This window comes from Typopeltis vanoorti, chromosome 5 (assembly GCF_054136105.1).
Source record: "Typopeltis vanoorti isolate ZY-2024b chromosome 5, IOZ_Tvanoo_1.0, whole genome shotgun sequence".
Lineage (NCBI taxonomy): Eukaryota > Metazoa > Arthropoda > Arachnida > Uropygi > Thelyphonidae > Typopeltis > Typopeltis vanoorti.
The window spans coordinates 70,059,171-70,085,357 of NC_143553.1; the positions used below are offsets into that span (position 1 = coordinate 70,059,171).

The following is a 26,187-nucleotide window of genomic DNA, read 5'->3' on the forward strand; positions in this document are numbered from 1 at the left end:
CACCCTTCTGGCCTGCGCTTTATACCGTTCATGTGCCTGCCGGTCACCCTTCTCCTTAAATTCCCTCCATAGTTGTTTCTTTTTTTGCAACTCAAGCTTAATGGTGTTATTCATCCATTTAACCCCTACTTGATTTATTATTCGGACTCTAGGTATACAGTCAGCCATTGCTTCATGCAAGCACTTCTTAACTACCTCCCATGCACTATCAACTTCTAGTCCTTGCAGTTGTACATGCCATGGCACTGAACCAATCAAACTCCTAAGCTTGTCGTACTTTCCCGCCCGATAATTCCACATGTACCCTGTCTTAATTGAAAATTCTACACCTTTAGCCACCTCCCAAGTTAAGACCCTATGATCACTCTCACCGATTGGTGGCAATGTGGTCATATTTGTTACAGCCAAATCCTCAGATGTAATTACTAGGTCAAGCACTCTCTGACCCCTAGTATTTTCCATTACATGCTGTCGCAGATAGTTATCCCTTAATAACCGCATAAAATCCAGTTCCTTCCTCCCGTGTGTCCTCTCCTCACTCCAATCAATGCGACCATAGTTGAAATCTCCCATAATAATCACCCTCCTTCCACCCATTTCTTCTATTTGCTTGTGCATACTGTCACCACCATCTTTTCCATCACCTGGTCTATAGCAGCACCCAATTGTATATTTAGTTCTGCTAGCCACAATCTCACACCAAATGGCCTCAAATGTGCTCTTTTCTCTATCCTGCAATTCAACTTCTATTCTCCTTGGCTGGAGCTCATCAGCTATCATCAACAATACTCCTCCCCCCATTTTATTCTCTCTGTCATTCCTGAACACACTATACCCATCACATTCAATCCCACTAGTTATATCATCTACAGTCAGCCATGTTTCACTAATACCTATAACCTGTGGTCTGGAAGTGCCAACCATGGCCAAAAACTCTTCCTTCTTGTTCCTAATACTCCTAGTATTAGTGTACATGAATTTAAGACCCCCATTAGCCCCAACCCTACCTTGATGCCTTATATTAACTATCCCACTCTGATTTTTTGTCCTTATTTGCTCTGGCATATTATATTCATTCTTACATTCAACTGCCTCCATAAGGACTGTATCTCTACCCACCCCCCCTAACAAATCTAGTTTCCCTGAATTTGCACATCCAAATATGGGAAAGTTTAATCCAGATAATACACTTTTTTACCCCCAATTGAGATCTTCTAGTTCTTACATTAATCTAATGTTATCTTTAATTGAATTTATAAAATTAAGATTGTTGTATGAAATTGTGAATTGATACCTATACTGATGAAATTTACCTCTCTTTAGTGCTTAGCAATGTAACATTATGCGGTTCGTTCCACTTTTGAATGATCAATTGTTTGTATTCCCCCCATGTAAAAAAACTGTTCCTATCCAGCTACTGATGATAGTCTGTTAATTTCAGACTGAAATATTTGGCAAATATTAAAATATTCTTGTGCTACGTGTTGATAATTCTTAATATACAACAGAATACTTGCAGAGGAAAAGTTTCTGGATTCTTGGCAGAAGTCAGTTATCATTGCTATCCCAAAAGCAGGAAAGGATCCAACACAAGAAATAATTATCGACCTATTGCTCTGACCAGCCATATTTGTAAGACAGAGAAAATGGCTAATGCCAGACTTCTCTGGTATTTAGAAAGCAACGATATTCTCTCCAATACACAATGTGGGTTCTGTAAACATCGTTCAACTTTAGACCATTTGACTTGTTTAGATACTTGTATAAAAGATACATTCCTGAAGCAAGAACATCTGCTTTCAGTTTTCTTTGACATGGATAAAGCTTATGACCCAGCCTTGAGATGTACCATATTAAAAGACCTCTATAACCTTGGTCTCAGAGGACACCTTCCTGTATTTATTAAAAACTTTCTGTCTAGGCAAACTTTCCAAGTCAGAGTGGGAAATATACTATCTCAGTCAGTCAGTCAGTCATATCATCAAGATCCAGGGTGTTCCCCAAGTCTGTTTTAAGTATGATACTTTTTACTATCAAAGTTAACTCGATCACTGAAGAGTGATTGAGTTAACTTTCACAATTTAGTGTCAATCTCATAATATGACGATAATGGAAAGACAACTTCAGGAAGCAATTGATCATCTCCCTCTATGGGCTTTTAGTAATGGCTTCTGGTTTTCAGTAGCAAAAGGTGTCTGTGTACACTTCTGTCAAAAATGCACTTTTCACCCAGATCTTCAATTAAGAATAGATGAACTGTTATTCCAGTAGCAATAAAAACCAAGTTCCTGCAATTCATCTTTAACAGAAAACTTCCATTTCTTGCACATATTCATCAACTAAGAGAAAAGTGAAAGAGAACATTGAATCTCCTTTCTGCTACTGAATGGGGTGCAGATCTTCATTGCTTCATCATTATAGTGCACTTATACATTAAAGCTGGATTATGAATTTCAAGTCTATGGTTCTGCAAGGCAGAATAACCTGCAATGGTTGGATCCCATCCATCAATGGATAGTTACTAGCATCTTTCGCACATCACCCACTCAAAGTCTTTATGTTGAAGTAAATGAACTGGCTCTATCACTTAGGCAAAAAACTTAATTGTCTCTTAATTATGCCCTATAGATAAAGTCTCTTCCAGATCATCCTACATGGACTAGTCTCTTTTCTCTGCATTGGGAAGGGAAGCTCAATATCACACACATCAGACTACCATATGTCCTTTTGGTATGCATGTTAAAGAGACTATGCAGGCTGTTGGCACGAATGTTGACAATGTTGCCTACCCCAAACATAAAATCTCACTTTTGCACTCAATCCTGCAACCTCTCACTTTGTCAACTACAGAAGTTTCATACTCTATCGTTTGTCTACCTGCAATTGTTTAATGCATCCAGGGTAGCCCACTCTGATTTTTTGCCCATCTATACTGATGACTCAAGAACTGACACCTGTGTTGGCTATGCTACTGTGTTTCCTGACATTACTATCTCCAACCAGATCACACCTGATTGCAGCAGAGTTGCATGCCATTCAGCTTGCAGTTGTGCATATAAATGAAAACTGCTATCAAAAACTTTTAATGTATCTTTGAGCTCTTTACAGGCTATCTCTTCTTTTATGTTAATCCACATCCACTGCTGTCTGAGGTGTTTATGCCTGTTGTGCAAAATGACAACCCTTAATTTTGATGTTCAGTGGTGCTGGATTGCCACCCACATTGGAATTAAGGGAAATGAGACTGCAGATGCAGTACCTAGATCAGCCCATACTTTTTCCATGACTGTTTGACAGTATCATATACAACCTACAGACAGTTTATAAGACCAAAGCTAATTGCTCAATGGCAGGAAGTATTGACAGAAAAATGACATGACATTAAGCATTGGCATTCTAGTCATCTTAGAAAGAGAAATGAGGAAGTTGTTCTTTCTAGGCTCACATAGGTCACAGTCATCTTACATATTCTTATTTACTGGAAGCTGATGCTCGACCTGTGTGTGAAAAATTCAATACACATCGTACTATTTGTCATATTCTGGTGGAGTGCCAGCACTTTACACAAGAGAAGAATGAAATTTTACCTATCTACTCAAGCTATATTACACTCAGGCAAATATTATCAGACTCAAACGAATTGCATGATGTTTTTCCCCTTTTACAAAGAATTGATTTATACAAATACATTTGACTGTAATTTTATTTATACATAGATAATGCATTGCTTAGCTTAATTTTTGTACATACATATTATTTACTAGTTTATCTTTGACTATTTATGTACTTCTGTAACCTTTGACTTTGTGTACTGTAATCTTTACTATGGTGCAGTTGTGACCTTTGCTGTTCTTGTGCCAATAAACCAACCAGTCACACTCCATTTGGAATCTACTAAACCAATTTTTCCTCATCTTTCATTCCTTCTACAACCTGTGCCCTCTCAAACTGCATTCTACAAGTCTTCCCAAGAACTAAGACAACTACCTCCAACCATTCAAGAAAAATATCAATAAGTTCCTTCTTCCTAACCACTTGCTAACATGTGACACTTGTGCTATGCTATGAGGTTTGCAACCTCTCATGCATCGGCTTAATTATATACCGGGTGATTATAAAATAACGTCAAGTGTTCAGAGCCCTCTAGCGAGTAATGTATTGGACAAAACACACCAATATTCGGTAGACATACACAGTGGAACATGGGGATTTGATTTAATGAAAAAAAAAAGTACCAAAAGTCGCCAACAGGGGAAATTTTAGCGCTGTTTACTGAGTAAAATGCATTAATTTCATTATTGCATTTCTTGTGAGCGATCATGCAATAAAAGGAAAGCCTGTGAGATTTCTTATCATTCGTAGACAAACTGCTTTTCGATGCCTCTTACCTTACATGAGCGTGCTTTGTTAATCTCTATTATCAGCAGAAGAATAATGCCAGTGCCTGTCTTTGTGATTTTCGGCGTATGAAAAATTTACAAAAAGGACTGATTAGCATAACAAACTTATGAAAATTGATTCGACAATTTGAAACTACTGGAACTCTAGCAGTGCAGGTAGGCAGGGGATGCAAACCAATCAATCACCAACAAGTTGCAACTGCTATTGTGGAACAGGAGATGACGAACGTGCAGGGTACCAGCAGTGCACGAGCAATATCCTGGCAAACGGATATCGTATACACAACGGTGTAGAAAATCCTACATCAGATGTTGAAGTTTTACCCCTATAAAATCAGTCATGTTCAAGAATTGCACCCTGATGATGCAACCACACGAATCGACTTATCTTTGAGATTCTTAGCACGCATGGAAGTGGATGATGCATGGCCATGGCAGATTTTATGGAGTGACGAAGCGCACTTTTATTTGAACGGCGATATTAACACACGCAACTGTCACATTTGGGCTGCAACTAATCCGCACGTGTCTGCAGATGCCTATCCATTCGCCCAAAGTCACAGTGTGGTGCGGATTTGCGGCATCTTTTATCATCGGTCCATACTTTTACGAGAAAAATCACCAAAATGGACTAGTGACCTGTTCCGTCAATGCTAACAGGTATGCCAATATGCTACAGAAATTTGTGGTTCTACAACTGCAGCAAAGAGGATGTCTCAATTCGACCATCTTCATGCAGGATGGTGCACCACCCTCACATCGGACTTCAGGTACAGCGTGTTTTGCGACAACATTTCTCTGACAGAGGAATCATTAGTCGTGCATTTCCCACGCCATGGCCACCAAGATCACCTGATCTCAATCCTTGTGACCTTTGGCTGTGGGGATTTCTTAAAAGCATTGTGTATCAAGGACATGTACCCGATATTCCAACTTTGAAAGATCAAATAACGTTACACGTGAGACAAATCAATTCCAATATGTTGTGCGCCGTATGCAGTTCCTGGAACATCAGAATGGTGGTCATATTGAACCTCATTTGTAATTAACAATGAACGTCATGAAATTGATGTGTGCTGTCTCTCATTTGCCATTTAGTCATTCATTAGTCACACCTACTAAAATTAATTTGGCAGCACCAAACTTTCCCCTGTTGGCGACTTTTGGTACGATTTTTTTTCCCGTTAAATCGAATTCCCATGTTCCATTGTGTACATCTACCGAATATTGGTGTGTTTCGTCCAATACATTACTCACTAGAGGGCTCTGAACACTTGACATTATTTTATAATCACCTGGTATATCAGCACACTAGCAAAATTAACTGCAGATGCATCATTCATTATAGCAGCTATTGAAATAACAATATAGTGAAGTGATCCATTTCAATTAATTACGTGACGCCATGGAGACTGGTAAAAGTAATATCGTATTTTTCAATAGATGATGCGCACCTAATGTATAACGTGCACCCCAACATTTTCATCACTCCTTTTGATGTATAGATAACGCACATGCGCCAACTAGCGGTAGAATTAGGAAGTACAGACAGAAGACAGAGGAATTCTTTAAAAGCACGTGCGTTGCTAGTAGCAATGGTCGATTATTCTGTACATTCTGTTTTAAAATATTTCATAAAGTAAATCATTATTTGTTTATATTTTGTTATTAGATCTTAATTACCCATGGAAGACAGAAGTACTTCTCGGAGAAAATCCTACACAGCGCAGTTCAAGCTTGAAGTGCTGGAAGTAGCAAAGGAAAAAGGGAATCGTGAAGCTGGTCAATTGTTCAGTGTTGAAGAAAGTAGTGTTCATGAATGGCGAAAGGCTGAAACAGTCCTGAAATGTTTACATACGAGGAAACGTGCTATGAGGTTTAGAAGGAGCTTGTGGCCAACCATAGAAAAAAAACTTTGATTGGGTTGTTAGTGAAAGAGCTAAAGGTATGAGACTATCTACTGTCTGTGTGTTGCAGGAATCAAAGAATTGCGCAAAACGATAATATAAAGGATTTCAAGGCCTACCTATTTTGGGTTTTTGGATTTATGAAGAGAAACAATTTAAGTGTGCGCTCCTCCACTAGTGTTGGACAAAATTTGAAATTTTGGTTAGAGAATGTGTAGTGAAACAGAAAAATGGCATTTTTCAACCCAAAATCTTTGTTAGTGTTGGGCACTAACAAAGTGTAGGGCACACGCGACAGCAGAAGTTAAAACAATTGTAAGTATTCCAAATTGGCCGTTATTCCAGTTGGTTTAACAAAAAAAACTCCAACCCCTTGATCTTGCAGTAAATAAACCACTCAAAGACAATTTGCAGGCTAAATGGGAAGACTGGATGATGAATGGCATCCATGAATATAACAAAACAGGGCAGATGAAAAGAATGTCATATAAAGATATAGTCATGTGGATTGTAGAAAGTTGGGCTGCTGTAAGTGAAAACTGTGTTAGAAATGGTTTCATTAAAACAGTGACAATGATTATGAAGCTGAAAAATACCAAACTAAATTTTTAAAGTAATCGATTCTTTCAACATTAAGTCTGATGAAGAATTTTTTGGATTTGAATAGTGTAATGTTCAATAAATATTAAGTAATACTTCTACCTTAGTTTTGTTATTACATTTGATTTACCTCTCATACCTTTCAAATGTATACCGCACATGTTCATTTTTAACAAATTTAGACTTTTTTGTATAGATAACGCACACGTTATCTATCAAAAAATACGGTAATAATAAGTACAAGAACATAAATAACATCTAATATTATTCATGTTCTTGACATTCTTCCCCAACATCAAGCCTAACAACACCATATAAAATAATAATAACTAGCTTTTATTGTAATTTCTTGATATGACGACGTGATAAGACAAAGTTGCACATACCTAAAAGGTGAAGTGGTCCTTCCAAGATAATCTGCCTTCGAGGGCTAACAATTAGGCGCTCACATGGTTGTTTGGCCAATGGACCTTTCAGGAACTAAAAATTAGTACAGCGATTACTGTAATAGTTTTTGTAATCATACAATAGTAGTTTATTAGATAAATCTTTCTTGTTTTAAATTTTATGATTATGCATTACTTTATGTCATGACATTAAATCAGTTATGGTGCTATTGTTATAATTTTAAAATTTAATTTGCTAGTAAAAATAAATAAATAGACAACTTCTTTTAAAACTGATACATTTCAACAATTAAACATGACAAGTATTTTTTTTTTTTTTTTTTGTAAAAACACATAAAAATCTTAAACAACTAGAGATAGATTTGGGAAGAACTAAGAGAAAGATGGATCTTCACATGAAAAACAGGATGAATACCAGAATAAGATTTACTATATACAAACACAAGAAGAATTAGAAATAGAGAGGAGAGTTTCTACTACTTGATGGGGTGAAACTATAGGTTTTAAGTGTTATTTGGTTTTCAGATGATGCTTTTGCTGGAACGTAGTATAGTGCAATGGTTTTAGCACTCGGAGAGAGAGAGAGAGAGTAGGAAAGATAAAAGGAAGAAGAAGCTTTCTTCTGTTATCTGTGGATGCTAAAATTTATGTGAAATGGAGAGTATTTGAATGCACGTCAGTAAGAACTTCGAATTTACTTGGTGTATAAGTGAGGTAAATAACATGTATTATTTGATTGGATTTGCTCCCTAGTAACAGTACTACACTACTTTAAAAAGGTTTCTTTTAACAAGGCTTGCACTCTGCAAGCATGGTTTAAAAAGCATATCCAAGAATTCCATGTGTTTGCCCTAGCTATCTAATTATCTTTATTTTAATCCGATCGTGTATTTGTGGGATTATGTGGACTGCATCTAATGGTTGACACTAGTTTTTATATATATATATATATATATATAGCTAATCTCTGAAATTTTATTCTGTTTACTTTGTCCAGAACTGTTCAGGATGCCTTTCATGATCTAGTGGAGTCAATGCCGAGACAAGTGCAAGTGGCTGTAAAAATAGTCATAATTTATAATTATGAATCTTTTTACAATTGCTTCTCTATGTTAGAATTTTATTAGTTTTGGTTATGTAACCATTTATAATTGGCAATTGAAATGTGCCTGAAATTAATATGTATGTTAAAATGAAATGTAAAGTATTTCAGATTGATGTACTTACTGGATATCAGATAACTGTAATAATTTTAATGGTTCTTTAATGTAATTCATAATTGTTGTGATATCTATCGGTCATTGTAGAGACATTCTCTTTTTTGACAACAATGATAATGTGTCAGCCATTACCAGCTTCTCAACTGCTGCTTAGTGGAACAAGTGAGCATGCTCACCGAGGAGATTGGTGGGGGATTGACAGCTGACAAAGAAAGCATTCAGTACCTGGGTAACAGGGAAAACAAGAAGAGAGAGAATGGAAGTTTAAGAATGCAGACCAGAGAATTTTGTTTACCGAGACAGAGTTGAGACTGTCAACAAGTGAACAATAAATAAAATGAAATTAAGTAGAATTTCTATTTCAATGTGAAATGCAAAATGGAAAGTTGCATCTGTGTCTCAAGGATGCCAGTGATATTATTTCTGTTATCAGAGCAATGACGAAATTAGTGAAATCTGAAACTGTGAAGTGCCTTTAATGAAGAGCTCTACTTTGATATGGTGTAATTTATAAAGTAGCAAAAAAAACTATTTTTCTCTGGTAAAGGATTTGTGTTTCTTGTAAAAAAAAATTGCCTGAAGTAAGAATAATTATACTTAGTGAAACAGTGAGGATGGAAGGAACAATATGTGCTAAATAAGGAAACACTGAATATCTCCAGCGTAGTGAATAAGAAGTTTTATATTTTGAGAAAAGGCCTGATAAAGAACTGACTCTAATGAACATTTATTGTTCTATAGAAATTTGTTGTGAAAAACAAAATGTTCAGTCTGGTAAACTGATTAAGCACATGTTAAACAAAGCAGCAACAGAATGAGTCAGTGAGATAATGTTTTTTTTTTACCCTTTAAAGATAAAGGAGATTTCTTAAGTATAGTTTTTATTTAAAAGGCCTTGGACCCATATAGTTTTATAGTTATTAATTTAGTTGTATTTACAATGTATATAGTTTTATTTAGTTTCATTAAATATATTTTTATTTGGTCTCGAGTCACCAATTTGATTGAACTCATGTATATTCACCTAATACTCGGTGTAAAAATAGTCTCGTTACAGAAATATAACATAAATGGCACAACTGACAGGATTTTTAACAGAACTGTTCAAGCTGACATGATTATTAACATGGCTATCTTGGCTGAAGGGAGGCCCAACATGTTATTAGGTAGGTGGCCACTGTGAAGCATTTAACTCTCAATGGAATTTGTAGTATTGTGATGTTATTGTTTTGGTGACATAATATACTGAAGTATCACTAAAATAAAAGAATCAGCAGTGCATTGGAAGTGATCAAGGGGTGTCTCAAGGAAGCTATAACCATCTGCACCTTGAGAGTTAGAGAATAAGTCTCAGGGAAGTTAAATGGATGAACAAAGCTATAAAGCAAGAGCTGCATAAAAAGATGTTATCAACAGGGCCTGCCTTTAGCCAAATGGACTAAATGGGCTTGGTCAGGCTGTGATAAGAAAGAAATTTAAAATATGATAAAATTTTGGAAGATTTTTCTGGGAAAAAAAGCAAGAAAAACTTTTTTATAATTAGTGTATTTCTTTTTTTAAAGTATAAACAATAATTATTAATTATATGAAGAGCCAAAGGCTTCAATTCGGTGACATGAACTTATTTAAGTTAAGGGATATTACATCCCATATTGTTTCATAGTCGAATAAGAAACTCAAACAGTTTCATGCTGAATATAGAAACTATATAAAGTTCGGTGAGTCCAAGCGTAAGCAAATACCTGGATAGTGCAACACCTGACCCATTTGGTAATGCGACACTGAGGCAACTCATAGTAAGGGTGGAGCAAGCTCCGATCACTATTCTTGGTATTTACCCATAATGTGAAACCCAGCTCCTAGGAGCTGTATTACTGTTCTACATTATGAGAGAAGGTCACTACCCAGACCGGTTTCAACCTTTAATGAGGTCTCATCAGTGAGTAGGTAGACTTAGTAATACCAAGTTTGTAGCAAACAGAACTTACATACCCTACTATGAGAATTACCAAGAAGGTGTCCTAATAAATTATTAATTATATGAAGAGTATTATTTAATATTTATATAATATATATTTATATATTATATATAATATATTTTATATATAATAATTATTATATTATTATAATATATTATATATATGTATTTAATAATATCAATAATTATATTATTTAATATTTAGCATTGTTTGATAGCATATATTCCTGATACCTAATTATCTTAGGAGCTTCACCTAAATAATCACAATTGGGCCCTGCTTTTGCCATGGCCAGGACCAGTTATGGAATAATATCAGGAGAAATGTGATGATCAGACTCAGAAGTAATATAGAGAACAAGCAAGGAGAGTGACAGTCATAGTTAGGAAAGTGAAATCAGACTATGAAAATAATTTACTGAACTAAAGAAAATACAAGAGAATTATTTTGCTATGTGGTGAATAAAAGAAAGAATGACCACAGAAGGATAACATTAGTACAGATGGTAGAAAAATTAAGAATGCACAGAAAATGCTGAATTATTAAGTAATTGTTTTGATAAGGTACACATTCCAGACAGATCCATTAATTCTTTGGAAGCTAAGGTGAAGCTAAATAAAAAAAAAACAAGATAGCAGTGGATGAGATAGAGATATTAAAGATACTGCAAGAGGTTGATGCAAGCACAGCAGCAGCAGTATGATAAGAGAATTAGCAAAGGTCCTTAAATACTTGTTGAGCATGAGTCTCAACACAGGCACAATTCCTAATGAGTTGAAGGAGGTCATGCCAATCATAGACAATCAGTGTCTCTGGGGTTGTCATCAAGATACTAAACAGGCTGGTTTGAACCTGCTTCCAGACAACAATCTCATCCTTTATAGTGGACAACATGCCTTTTGTTGAAAGTTGGTCTTGCTTTAGCAATCTGCTCATATTTTAAAATAGATTGAGAGCAGTGTTTGCAGATAATGCAAAATTGGGAAGAGAAATACAGAGTCAAGCAAATGTTATGGCCTTATAGGAAGACTTGAACAGATTGCATGAATGGGCAGGTAAGTGGAACTGTCTGTTCAATGTTGCAAAGTATAAGGTTTTGAAATATGGTAAGTAGTGATGGGATATAAAGTATACACTTGGTGGAGAAACTTTAAGGAGGTAGAAGAGATGAGAGATCTGGGAGGAATGGTGGACAAGGACCTGAAATTCAGGGGCCACATTGCACAAGTTATGAAGATATCACATTGGATAATGGCAATGATGCAGAGGATCTTGACATGCAGAAATAAAGAGGTTATGATGCTATTGTATAAGACCTTGATCAGGCCTCATGTGGATTATTGTGCATAGTTGGGTCGCCAGGTTTTCATGGTAATAATATGTTAGAAAGAGTCCAGAGAAGATTCAGAAAGATGGTCAGTGGTCTTTGGAATGTGGAGTACAAGGACAGATTGAGATAATGTAAACTGCAAAGCCTCATGAATAGGAGTGGGGGGAATATGATTGAGACAACAGCTAGTCAGGGGGTTTCATGTTGGAGGCTTAATGGATTTTTTACAACACTCAAAAAGAATTACAATAGAATTTAATACTTCCTATATTTCGTCCTAGTCGCTAGGACATCTACGGGGATTACAAAAACAATTAATGTAACATATACACAAATAACAAACAATACTAAGCCCAACCACGTGGGTGACACTAAAGTCCTATCTAGGTAGAGCGCCCTCTAAGGGCAGTAGTAGGTGGCCTGGAATGTAAGGTGGGAACTCTGGTGATGAGTGTTTCCCAAATCTTCGGAAGCTTAATGCAACCGTATTTATTGAGATTTGGTTGGTTTTTGAGAGCTGCTGCTGCTTCTAAGAAAAGTCTCTCTTTCTTGAATTTGCTGTGGTGGAGCATAGTGGTTTTCTTCCATGATATCCTGTGGGTGGTGTCCAGAACATGGTCAGCCAAGCCTGAATGGCCATAGTTGTGTTTGAAGATGTAAGACTTGTGTTCCTCTAGACGGATGGATGCTGATCTGCCTGTCTGTCCAAAGTACGCCAGCTTACAGGAACAGGGTACTTTGTAAACTCCAGGCAGAAAGAGCAGAAAGAACCAAATCTCAATAAATACGGTTGCATTAAGCTTCCGAAGATTTGGGAAACACTCATCACCAGAGTTCCCACCTTACATTCCAGGCCACCTACTACTGCCCTTAGAGGGCGCTCTACCTAGATAGGACTTTAGTGTCACCCACATGGTTGGGCTTAGTATTGTTTGTTATTTGTGTATATGTTACATTAATTGTTTTTGTAATCCCCGTAGATGTCCTAGTGACTAGGACGAAATATAGGAAGTATTAAATTCTATTTTAATTCTTTTTGAGTGTTGTAAAAAATCCATTAAGCCTCCAACATGATGTCCTCACAGCACTTAAGCCTCTACACATGTATTCTAATCATCCATGGAGAAGAATTAGCATGCAAATCCAAGCAATATGGTAAATCAAAACTACGACTATCTAGGCAACTAAATAGGCTGGCCTTTTTAAAAAGATGTCGGGATACAAGAGTGATACCAAACTGTGTTAAAATGAAGATCAATTTCCATTCCAAAAAAGCACTTCGTATATATAACCGTGCCAGCCGGGCATTACTCCGCGAGCAAATCGCCTCTACACGTGCTACCCTCGCAGTGACGAACGCCGCCATTGGCTCCTTACATTCAGAGCTCTCCACCGTTCTTAACCCTGAACTTTGGTCGATTCTCTCTGGCATTTCGGAAACTTCCGCACAGAGAGAATTCCAAAAAATAAAAAATAAACACATCAAGAAATATAGCAACCTTGTGAAAAACAAACCACAACCACAAATTCAACCGCTCCAGACAGTAATAAACCTCTCTTCCAAAAGGCTCAATGACGATGCCGTCAGCGCCCTTTGCCTCAGCCGTAATTTTGCCGTCGCTCCGAAGGAAGTGCCGGTACTTGACGTAATGGTGAACATCGAACGGGGAATCGGTCGCTTACTGTCGGAGATAGCTAACAACATCAGACTTGACGTAGCCAACATCCTCGTGCATTCTTCACTGCCAAAAAGTAATTTATCATATGCCCAACGCACGGCTCTCCTGAAACTACGTAAAGAAAAAAGTATCGTCATCACCAGAGCGGATAAGGGTAATGCCACAGTCGTTCTTAATACCAGTGAATACAATCGTAAAACGAACATTAACCTCCGCGATTGCGCTACCTACATCCTGCTAGAACACGACCCCACAAAAACACAAGCTAAGAAACTAAAAATCTTACTCAAAAAAGTATCTTCCTGGCCCCCCTGACGTCACGGAAAAACTTAAACCTTTCTGCTCCCGTCCCCCCCCTAATATACGGTTTACCAAAAATCCACAAATCCAATTCCCCACTGAGGCCTATAGTAGATGCCACCAATGCACCTTGCTATAGACTATCTAAACAGCTGGCCAACTCTCTGATCCCCCTCACCAGAAGGTCCCCTTCCTATATAAAAAACTCGATCCACTTTAAAGCCCTCACAGAAAATTTAACCTTGAATAAGACAGACATATTGGTAAGCTTTGATATCTCCTCTTTGTTTACCAATATTCCCTTAATTGACACCTTATCTCTCTTAGAAAACGTTTTTCCCTCTGACATCTTAGATCTCTTTTCCTTTGCCATTAACTCTGTGTATTTCTCTTGGAACAACAAAATCTACAAGCAGATAGAGGGAACTACCATGGGTTCCCCCCTCTCACCCCCCTTGCCAATTTCTATATGGAAGATTTCGAAAAACGAGCCATAGACTCAGCCCCACTCAAACCTTCTATCTGGCTAAGATATGTAGATGATGTGTTCTCTATTTGGCCTCATGGCCCAGACACGTTAGACTCCTTCCTCAGTCATCTCAATAGTCTACATCCAAGAATCCAGTTCACTATGGAAAAGGAAAAGAACAATTGTTTACCCTTCCTAGACACCTTAGTCACACGCCTGCCTAATGATACACTTACCTTCACCGTATACAGAAAACCCACACACACAGGCAGATGCATTCACAAACTCTCCCATCACCACCCCTCTCAACAATATGGCATTATTAAAACTCTTACCAAGAGAGCCCACAATCTTTGTTCCAGTGGAACCGCCCTCACTACTGAGCTTAACCACATACACAGCACCTTCCTCTCCAATGGCTACAGCGATCACAGTATCAAAAAAATAATCAACTCCCCCCCCCCCCATTCCCTGTCCTTCTCATCAACAAGATTTTAAAAATGCCATCACCATACCCTACATCCGTGGCACATCCGAAAAAATAGCCAAGATACTAAAACAGTACAACCTACACACAGCATATAAGCCCCACCGCAAACTTGCTACCCTTATCCGTTCTACGAAAGATCAGCTCCCTCCTCTCTTTCTGCCTGGAGTTTACAAAGTACCCTGTTCCTGTAAGCTGGCGTACTTTGGACAGACAGGCAGATCAGCATCCATTCGTCTAGAGGGAACACAAGTCTTACATCTTCAAACACAACTATGGCCATTCAGGCTTTGCTGACCATGTTCTGGACACCACCCATAGGATATCATGGAAGAAAACCACTATGCCCCACCACAGCAAATTCAAGAAAGAGAGACTTTTCTTAGAAGCAGCAGCAGCTCTCAAAAACCAACCAAATCTCAATAAATACGGTTACATTAAGCTTCCGAAGATTTGGGAAACACTCATCACCAGAGTTCCCACCTTACATTCCAGGCCACCTACTACTGCCCTTAGAGGGCGCTCTACCTAGATAGGACTTTGGTGTCACCCGCGTGGTTGGGCTTAGTATTGTTTGTTATTTGTGTATATGTTACATTAATTGTTTTTGTAATCCCTGTAGATGTCCTAGTGACTAGGGCGAAATATAGGAAGTATTAAATTCTATTTTAATTCTTTTTGAGTGTTGTAAAAAATCCATTAAGCCTCCAACATGATGTCCTCACAGCACTTAAGCCTCTACACACATAGTCAGGGGGTTGTCATCAGGTTGACATGGAAGATATTTTTCATAGAATGGGAGAGGGGGGGGGATAGAACAAAGGCTCTTACTGGAAACTGTATAAGGAGGGTGTGAATAGAGAAGTGAGGAGCAGGTTCTTTGCATGGAAAGTGGTTGATGAGTGAAATGCATTGCCTGAGTGTGTTATAAATGTAGACACATTAAATCAATTTAAGGCACAGTTGGATGAGAATTATGTGCGATAGTGTACCTCCCACAATGAGTCTCTCTTTATGGACTTGTTATTAATAATAGTAATAATAATAACAATAATAAAAAAAGGAATGGCTATACCACAATACTGCTAGACTTTGCCAAGGCACTGACAGGATTCCACATAAAAGGTTATTATACAAAAACTCAAGAAAATTGGTATGAAAAACAGGCTTATGACATAGATAAAAAGAAAGGGGAATGATTTACTGGTATTATCAGAAATGGTATATGGAAGTGCTTAGTCTAAGAAAAAGGGAGGTTATAATAATAAGTGAGGGAGGGAGATTATGAATGACAAGATTGGTTGGCTGTGACTCAAAAAGCACCGCCATTCTTGGATGTATGAAGTGATATGGAGTGATTTAAGAGAGAGATGGGATACATTTTGCTAAATATGATGTTGCACATTTAGAATGAGTGTTGTTGAGTGCATGTGTGTGGGGAGAGAGAGAGAGAGAGAGAGGGCAGGATGAGAGTGATGCAGTGGAAGGATAGACAGAAAAATAAGAGTGAATGACAAGCTGAGATACATGAGAAATCATAGTGAAATAATACATGAGAATGAGTAAGTGAATGAACAAAAGGAGAAAGAGAATGAGTGCTTACAGTGGAACAAGAGGTGTGGCACACATAATGCAACAACCAGAGTGAAGAAAGAGAGAGTAAGTGGAATGGCTTCCAACAGAATGGAAAGATTGTAAAATCATGAAATCATGGACTGGTGGAAGCACAAATGAGTAAATTTAGGAGTCTACACTTACACTATTAAATTTTATACTAATAAAGGGATACTAGTAATTGTGGGTTATGAGTTTGGGCATTACCTTAGTTGGTTTGCCTAAGAGATTATTCACATATGAAAAATTATGTTAAATGTGTATATATATGCGGGAATAGAAATGAAATGATACCGAACTTCTGGGGACAACAGTGAAGGAGAAGTGCTGCTAAAGATAACAGCAAAAGAATTATTTGGTAAGGGTGGAAGTGAAATGTGTCCCAAGACATGGGGGGTGAGGAATTCTAGAAGCTGAACCTGGTTGATTAAGTGGATAGCATACCCACTTTCCAAATATCTAAATCTCACAATGGCATGGATGTTTAGGCCAATCTTTGGGTAATAATGCAATACCTGTTATGAGAACCCCACTCTGCTCAATAGAAGCCTGAATGGCTGGGGAAAAAAGTACCACATATGGTCTCTTGAGCAGAAAAGCTAATTGTATTCACTGTACTAATAGCATATTAGTACAATTGGTGCAATTAGATTTTTAATAAATCATTGTTGGAATTACCATTAAAAAAAATGTGAATATCAGATAGCTTGTCAGGTAACTTCAAGACTACTTTCCAAAGCTTACTGGATATCATATAAATTGCTTTAATACAAAAGTTTTATTAATATAGTTTAAATGACAAGGAAGTCATTTTTGTCTACAACCTCACCTGGACTACTGTGTGCAGATCTGGTATCCAAGGTGGTGCAGATATAGCAGACAGAGTGCAGAGGGAGTGTTAAGGATGATATTGAGACTGTAGAATTTAGATTATTGATAGTGGCCTACAAACTTCTGAAAAGGTCATATAGGACAGCAGTGGATGAAATTTTTCATTTTATGGATGGTGGGGAGAGGAAGAGAGGACATTCATGAAAAGTTAGAATGAATGAATGAATGCAGTCAAGAAAGTGGTGAGAGCTAGACTTTTCTCTCATAGAGCAGTGTGTGACTGGGATGGCTCTTTGGAGTTGGAATGTGCAGGTAGTGTGAATGAATTCAAGAGCAGTGAAGTAAAAGAAAGTGGGTGATATTCAGTTTTCCTCAATGAATCTCGTAATAATAATAATAATAGTATTATCATTAATGATGATAAAATTCTTTTCATTTCATACTTACCTCAGGAACAAAAGCTTTGGGGTCTAATTCACTTACTGAAGGCCATACTATATTTCTCTGAATTTCTAAGAGACGTTCAAAATTTTTCAGCCATTTCATCTTGTCATCAAGCTCTCCTGGAAATAAATTAATAGTGTGTATAAAAACTTTTATCTTAAAGCCACAAAGTAAATGGGGCAGGAATGAAATTAATGAATGAAATTAAGCAAGAACAAGAAAAGAGGTTTTGGAAGAAATATAAAGAGATGGAGGTTATAAATAAAAAATTACAAGATTATATATATAGAGCAAGCCTGAAGTGTGATAAATATTGTAAGAAGAAAGAAATCAGAGGAAGTGGAAGAAAGAACGTACAGGTCTATACAGTTTAGGGTCTAGAAAGGTTTAGCTATCATTCAATAATTCAAGTATACTGAGCAGCAAATATAGTATTTATTTTTCCTATCACATAAAATTATTCACACAATATTTTATTTGAATGAAACCATTAAAATATTTTATTTATTTGTTGCTAGAACAAGGTGTTATGAGTGATGTGAGAGAGGGGAACAGGTGAAACTGAAATGCTTATGAATGGAGAGAATATTAGTGTGACAGACAAAAATGATAAGTGCCCAAACAGCATTATCTCCTTTCTACTTAGCTTCTCGTTTCATGTTGTAACTCCAAGATGCCACCTGCTCTTGTAGCTCCACATATAACCTACTTTCAACTGAAAAAGTCCATATACAGATTCCTCTCATCACAATGTGAATCGAACTGAGGTTTCTGCGGGTTAAAGGATACAATGTCCCATCATTTTTCCATTATGCTATGGAGGCACTTGGCCTTGGTATTAATCAACACATCATGCTGATGATGTAGTGTTAATATCAACGCAAAATATTTTTGATAATTGTAATAAAGTTAAGTACTAGGGCCAACATGTTTTTACTCTCAATTAAAGATAACATAAGAAATCCTTATTTTCTAGTAAGGGTGAATGTGAAATATGGCAATGCGCATAATTAAAAGCTATTTTGTGCAAGGTTGAGCTAAATAAAATGGGAAATCTAACAGCCTGTCTGATTCACAAAATGCTTAGACAAGTTAAAAAGAAGGTAATCCTTATTTGATATAAAATGCAGTTGATAGAACACATTTGGCATAAGCAATGAGATATATATATATATATATATATATATATACACACACACACACACATATACATACATACACACACACATACCAAGCATCAGGCAAATGAATAAGGTAGGAGTGACATGGATGAATGGTGAAATTAGGCATGCTGTATGGAAAACATTGTGGAGGAGATATATGATGGCAAATAATAATCAGCTGTATGAAAAGTATAAAATGCAGGCTAGAAATGTGACTAGAATGGCAAGGAAGGGAAAAGTACAATGTTAGAGGCAACAGGATATCTTAATAGTTTGATATCCTATTGTTCAACAAAATTATGGGATGCTGACACTGATGAATGGTGACAAAGTGACCATTGATGAGGATGCAGTTGAATTATTTAATGAGTATTTTGTTGGTTATTAAAGTTCATACTGCACCATTAAAGGATACAGTATAATGCAATAGAAGCGAATGAACCAGAGATGTAAAAAAGGTGTTGAGTAGATGAGATGTCATACGGTCTTGCAGTTAGAAGACCTGCTATATGAAGAGCTTGAAGTAGCAAAAAGAAGACAAAATACAGTCATCTACTATTCATCCAACCTTCAACACAATGAATCCTAAATTAAGCAACTCATATATGTCCACACATTAACTGACTTCTGATAAAGCACCATGCACTTGTATTTCACTTATCTGAGTCTTCAATTATTAACTACTATTATTACCTGGTCTAAAAATATAAAATGAAAAATTTCAGAAATAAAAATTCATAAGTTTTAAATTTTGCACCATTCTGAGTACAGTGATGAACTTTCGTGCCATCCTGCTCTGTCCTACCTGGGACATGAATTGTTCCTTTGTCCAGTGTATCCACGCTGTACTGTATGCGCTATTTATAACTGTATATATTATAAATGAACAAATATATGAACTATTTATAATCATAAATATATACGTATTTAGGGGGAAAAAAAACATAGTACACAGTGTCCTATAATTCTTAATGGAGTTTTAAACTTTAATGGGTTCAACATTATAAAAGTTACAGATTTATAGTATATAATAGCTTAAATAGTATGTAATTAAGTTTTATCCACAATGATTTGCTTCTTATTAGTGCAACATGACTGCCATCTTGTGCAATGCATGTAACTAAGTGATTTTCAAAGTTCCGGAAAACGTTTAGTAGTTGCTGAGCAGTGACTGCATTGATTGCATTTGTAATTTTAGTCTTAAGGTCATCAAGAGAAGCAGGTTTTGAAGCATACACGACTGTTTTGGTGTGATCCTATAAGATAAAGTTTAACGGAGTCAGGTCAAGTGACCGAGGTGGCCATACAAGAGCACCTCCTCTACCAATCCACCTGTCTGCGAAAGTGTCATCCAGAAACTTTCATACCTGTGTTGCATAGTGACAGGGTGCCCCATCCTGTTGAAAAATGGTTTTATTCATAAGATTTAATCTCTTTAATTTGGGAATAAAAAAATTCTGAAGCATTGCTAAATAAGATTCACCCATGACAGTGGGCTCATCAAAAAAGAATGGCCTGATAATGCAACGCCTCCTAACCGTGCACCACACATTAACTTTTGGTGATTTTTTTTCGTGTTGCCATATTTCCTGGGGCTTTTCTGTACTCCAAATGCAGCAATTGTGATGGTTAACTTTCCCACTTATGTGGAATGTTGGTTCATCTGAAAAAGTCAACATATCTATAACATCTGTGTCATTTTCCATTTGTGTCTTTGTCAGTTGACAGAAATCCAACCTGGCATGATAATCCTCTTCTTGTAGCATTTGAACAGTCATAATTTTGTAAGCATGTTTATGGAGTTGTCTGGTTAGAATTCTGTGCACTGTGGTTTTTGGTACATTTAACTGAGCAGCAGCACATCACACTGATTTCTTGGGACTTATCAAATTCCCTTTTGATTTCGACCACATTCGCTTCCCTTGATGAATGCCTCCCTGATTTGAGTTTGTCATGAATTGATCCAGTTATTAAATTTCTGTGGGGAGCCTCCTTGTTATAATGGGTAGAGAATTTTCTTCTTACTGTTATGGACTTGAGTTTAGCAAGCCACAGGATGCAATTGATTTTTTCTTCAACATTTGCCATCTTCAATCACACCAGAAAAAAAAATAAGGAAAATGTAATGAAATAATAATATTTGTGCATCATCAAAAATTCTAATAGTTGTACTTTCAAATGATATTTATTGCAGCTCTGTAACTGTGATACTGTTGAAGCAGTTAAAGATCAAAACTGCACTAAGAATTATGGGACACCCTGTATATATAGAGTTTGGAACTATCTGTGATTTCAGGTATCCACTAGGGGTCTTGGAACATATCTCCCACAGATAAGGGAGGTCTTCTGTACTAAACATTAATTACAATAACTTTAATTAATACTTTAGATATTTCGTCACTGTTACGTTGCCATTATCAGGAATCACAGAACAATGATATGTGCATGGAGGCACTAACACTGGGACAATGAGGCTGAAGGAAAGCAACCAAAATCAGGCCTAGAGTCTTAAATGGCACCCCCCAGTGGACTAAATTGGATGGTCTAGGCCAGTGGTTTCCAAAGTGTGCGGTACCGCCAACTGATGGGCGGTTTGATTACTTAAGGGGGCGCTGAAGGTGTGCTGCAAAATGCTGAAATGTGCAATAATTAATTGCGGCTGTTTGATTATTATTATTATTGTTGTTTTCAAAACATTTTTTGTTGTTTTCCAAGACATATACTGTTTCCAAGACATTTTTCGAGTTTTTTGTTGGTAATTTCTGAAGTGGTCCTTTTTTTACCTTAATAGTATTGAGTGTGTTATAATGTATTTTGCCATATTCTTATTTACTGAACAAAAATGTGAAGCGTTTAGCTATGTAAGTGTTGTGTATCAGCTTGGCAAATTATAGGTTCTGTTATATTGTGAGGCTATAAAGATAAAGATTATTACTTAAATATAAAGAGCTAATAAGCTTCATTTCGGCGATATAAACATTATTTAAATTAAGGGGATATTAAATCCCACATTGTTTTAAAACTGAATAAGAAACTCAAAGATTGGAATCAGAGAGTTTCATGCCGAATATAGTAAACTATAAAGTATCGGCGACCACTAGCGTGAGCTAATGCAAGTGACCCTAGTACGTTCTCCGATATTGTACTACATACTAGGGTCACTTGCATTAGCTCACGCTAGTGGTCGCCGATACTTTATAGTTTACTATATTCGGCATGAAACTCTCTGATTCCAATCTTTGAGTTTCTTATTCGGTTTTAAAACAATGTGGGATTTAATATCCCCTTAATTTAAATAATAAAGATTATTATTTATAAAAACTGCTTTCAAATATGTATGTATGCTTATTTCTGCATGTTCCAGAATAGAAATGGCAGATGCAGATACATCAAAGAAAAAATGTAGGCAGTATAGCTTTGAATACCTAAAATATGGATGCATACCAGCACCAACAAACCAGCAGCTGCTAATGTGCCAATTTGTGAAAGGGTCTTTTCAAATGAGGCCATGAAGCCTTCCAGAATAATTGAACATTTGAAGAAGGTAGATCCTGACAAGGCAAGTAGATCAAGGATTTACTTTCGTTGGAAGTTCCAGATTAGATAATAAATCCATTTTCCGAAACTGAGGTAGTGGGGGCCATGGAGGAAGAACTAATTGAGCTGCAAAATGACTTTGAGCTGATGCCAAAATTTTTAGAAATCTTATGAAGAGTTTTGGTTGTAGAAAGAGATCTCTGCTCTTTCTGCAAAGAGATTTCAGAATAGAGAAACTACAAGAGTTTCATGCCGAATATGGAAACTATAAACGTTTCGGCAGATCAAAGGGTAAGCAAACCTTTGCATAACAAGAGCAACTCGTAGTAAAGACGGATTAAGCTCTGATCACTATCCTTAGTATTTCCGATAATATAAAACACATCTCCTAGTGGACATATATGATGTTATGCATGTCCACTAGGAGATCCTTTTACATTATGGGAAATACTAAGGATAGTGATCAGTATTACTCCACTTTTACTACGAGTTGCTCCTGTCATGAAAGGTTTGCTTACGCTTTGATCCGCGGAAACTTTTATAGTTTCTATATTCAGTATGAAACTCTTGTAGTTTCTCTATTCGGCTTTGAAATGATGTTGGATTCAATATCCACTTAATTTGAATAAGACTCCAGATAACTCAACGTGGAGATTTAAGACTACTGCTAAGTTATATTAAACCAGACATAGGAAAACTATGTCTCCATGAAGTCCATCACTCCAAGAAGCCCATCCATCACATTAAAGATTTTCAAAGCATTCAAGTCAATAGTTGATTGAATAGCCTTATAATACAATGTTTTATTAGATTTTAATGTAAAGTTGCTATTAAAGTTAAATGTTTTTTTTTTTATTTAAAATAAATTTAAATTATAAATTAATATTTGTTTTTAAAATGTTATTACCGTTCCTTGTGAGTTGTGTGAATCGCTTTTCTGAATCTAGGGTGGGTTCAGGTAAGACACGGGGGCACTGACAATAAGTTTATGGATACGAGGGGGCGGCAGGCCCGAAAAAGTTTGGGAACCACTGGTCTAGGCCTTTACCTCCCAAATTTGGAGCAGTTTCATGCATCCAAATTTGTTGAAATTTAGAAAGTTTCTTAGGGCTGAAGCAGATTCAAGGAATAGCCTCTCATAATTGTATTTGGTACAATGCAATAGAGTGACTTCTTCCAGTGATGGTACTGACCCTTTTTCATTCTTCCGTTTTTTTCTTTACTTTTCTTCCTATATTCCTTTGCTCTACTTCTCCTAAGTCTTTTTTACTGTCCTTTCTTCCAGACCACCATCGCTGGGACCCAAGAACACCGTGCAGCTGTGTGATGCGACCTGTGGATATCTCACAAAAGGGAGATCCTGATAGTCTTGCAGTACTTTGATCTCTGCTTCGGTAAAACAGGCAGTCCTGGATTGTCTGGCCAGGAATGATTGGCTAGTGGGCTTGCCTGTAAGGGTCAACAGTGTTGCAGTAAATCTCTCGCCCCCATGGCCCAGGATCTAAGGCTTGCATTGGTGTTGATATTGGTATAGCATCCAGGGTAGTCCTGGCGTTCCACTCCCTAGTGTACCATTGCTTGCTAGTCATTGGGTAGGGTACTCTGGCACCAAAACAAAAACCACTTGAGCATGAATTCTTCATCCTCAAACATTTCAGAGGCCCTAACAAAGTCCCAAACAAGTACTGATATTGTAGATACAGAGTCTGCTTACAGAAGTAAAGAAACAAAAGATATATGATACTAATATAAATGTACCCGTGTTTTTGATCATCCATGCAACAGGTGAAAAGCCTGTAAGAAAAATGGCACCCTTCTTTATTCAAAAGGGTTTAGAAGGACTGGCAGGATATCCAAAAATTGTTAATAAATTACATTCTGGTGATATCATTGTGTGGAATATCAATTACATCTCATAAAACACTCAACTCTAGAGGAGCGATATCAGAATGGGATCTCCCTTGTTCCTGATGAGGAGATATGTTCAGAGATTAGATCAGGGAGTAACAGATGTGAGGCACATCCTGATATGTATGAATGGTCACCTGGTTCCAACCAGCAACATCATCCTTACTTTTGATAACCTGAGCCTCCAACAACTGTAAAAGCAGGGTATCTCAACTATCCTGTTAGAATATACATTTCTAATCCCCTAAGAAGCTTTAAATGTCAGAAATATGGGCATGCCCAAACTGCCTGGTCATTGTTCTACTACCTGTGCCTGATGTGGTAGTAAAGATCATGATAACAAATCTTGTTGTGCAAAGAAAGCTAAATGTGTTAACTGTGGGGGATATCATCCAGCTTACTCTCATGCATGTCAAAAGTGGAAAGATGAAAAAGAAATACAAAAAATATATCAGGATGCAAAAAGGAAGTTAACCACTATTCTGAGATCCTCTTATGCTGAGAAGGTGGCAGCAAAGAAAATGTCAACAGCATCTCAAAGACGTATATTCCACCATCTGATAATATGGACATGCCCAAACTGCCTGTGCCTTACGTGGTGGTAAACAGCATTATAACAAATCTTGTTTTGTGGGGAAAATAAAAAGCTAAATGTGTCAGCTGTCAAGGAGATCATCCTACTTACTCTAATGCATGTCAGAAGTAAAAAGATAAAAAAGAAATGGAGAATCCATGGCTGTCCCCCTCTATCTATTTGTAGAATTTTCCAAATGCCAGAGCCAGAGTTTGGCTATTCCTCGAATCTGCATCAGCACTTAGAAGTTTTCCAAACCTCAACAAATTTGGGTGCATGAAACTGCACCAAATTTGGAAAGCACTCATCCTCAGATCTTCAGCCCAATGGCCAAGATCACCAATTTAGCCCATTAGGGAGTGCTATTTAGGCCTTTCTTCAGCCTCATTTGTCCAGTGTTAGTGCCTGCATGCAAATATCATTGTTCTGTGATCCTTCATGATGGCAATGTAATGTTGCTGAAATATCAGAAGGATTAATTAGCATTATTATAATTAATATTTAGGGGGAGTAATACGTTGTAATTTCCTGAAAAATAATGGTTATGAGTAGCTATGAGTAGTCGTGGCATAATTATTGATCACAAACTTCTACTTTAAGCAGGTTTGAAATTGTTAAGATAGTGCATTGACAGAATTAGTCTAATGTGTTGTTCACATTATCAAAAAGGAATATTTACAGTATGATTCACATTAACATATATATACAATTTCATTAGAATTCTCAGTTCTTCCTAATTTAAAGTTAGTTCTAAATTCCTTCCTTTAAAGCTAATTCACTCACAATATATAATATTTTGAGTAGCCAACATATAAGCATTTCTACCAGAATTACCATTATCCACAGAGATTCCATCACACACAAGGTCGTGAATAATGTAAGCTGAAGCTGAATAAATTAGCATTTTTTAAAATGCTTCTGGGATAACATAATCTCGAACTGTGTTAAATTAAAACACTGGTTTACTTCAAAGGCTCTTCATATATTATTATTATTATTATTAACATCTGACCTCCATGGAGTCAGAGACTCATTGTGGGAGGTACACACTATTGCACACAATGCGCATCCAACCATGCTTTAAACTGATTCAATGTGTCTACATTGACAACACACTCAGGCAATGCATTCCACTCACCAACCACTCTATATGTGAAGAACCTTCTCCTCACTCCTCTGCTCACACCCTCCTTATACAGTTTCCAGTGATGGCCTCTTGTTCTACCCCCACTTTCCTGTTCTATGAAAAATCTCTTCCATGTCAACCTGATAACAACCCAACTAGCTTATATGTCTCAATCATACCCCCCCCCCCCCTTCCTCCTCTTATTCACAAGA

At 36.9% G+C, this 26,187-nt stretch overlaps 1 protein-coding gene across 1 annotated transcript in view; it reads right to left on the minus strand.

The window, feature by feature from the left end:
* Positions 1-26,187, minus strand: part of LOC150106510 (pleckstrin homology domain-containing family G member 7-like) — a 280,061-nt gene that overhangs the window by 82,309 nt on the left and 171,565 nt on the right. The window contains exons 13-14 of the mRNA XM_090393016.1: positions 17,671-17,786; positions 7,294-7,387 (exon numbers count right to left, since the gene is read on the minus strand). Coding sequence (XP_090249142.1) covers positions 7,294-7,387; positions 17,671-17,786 — 210 coding nt within the window. The remainder of the gene's footprint in view (positions 1-7,293; positions 7,388-17,670; positions 17,787-26,187) is intronic.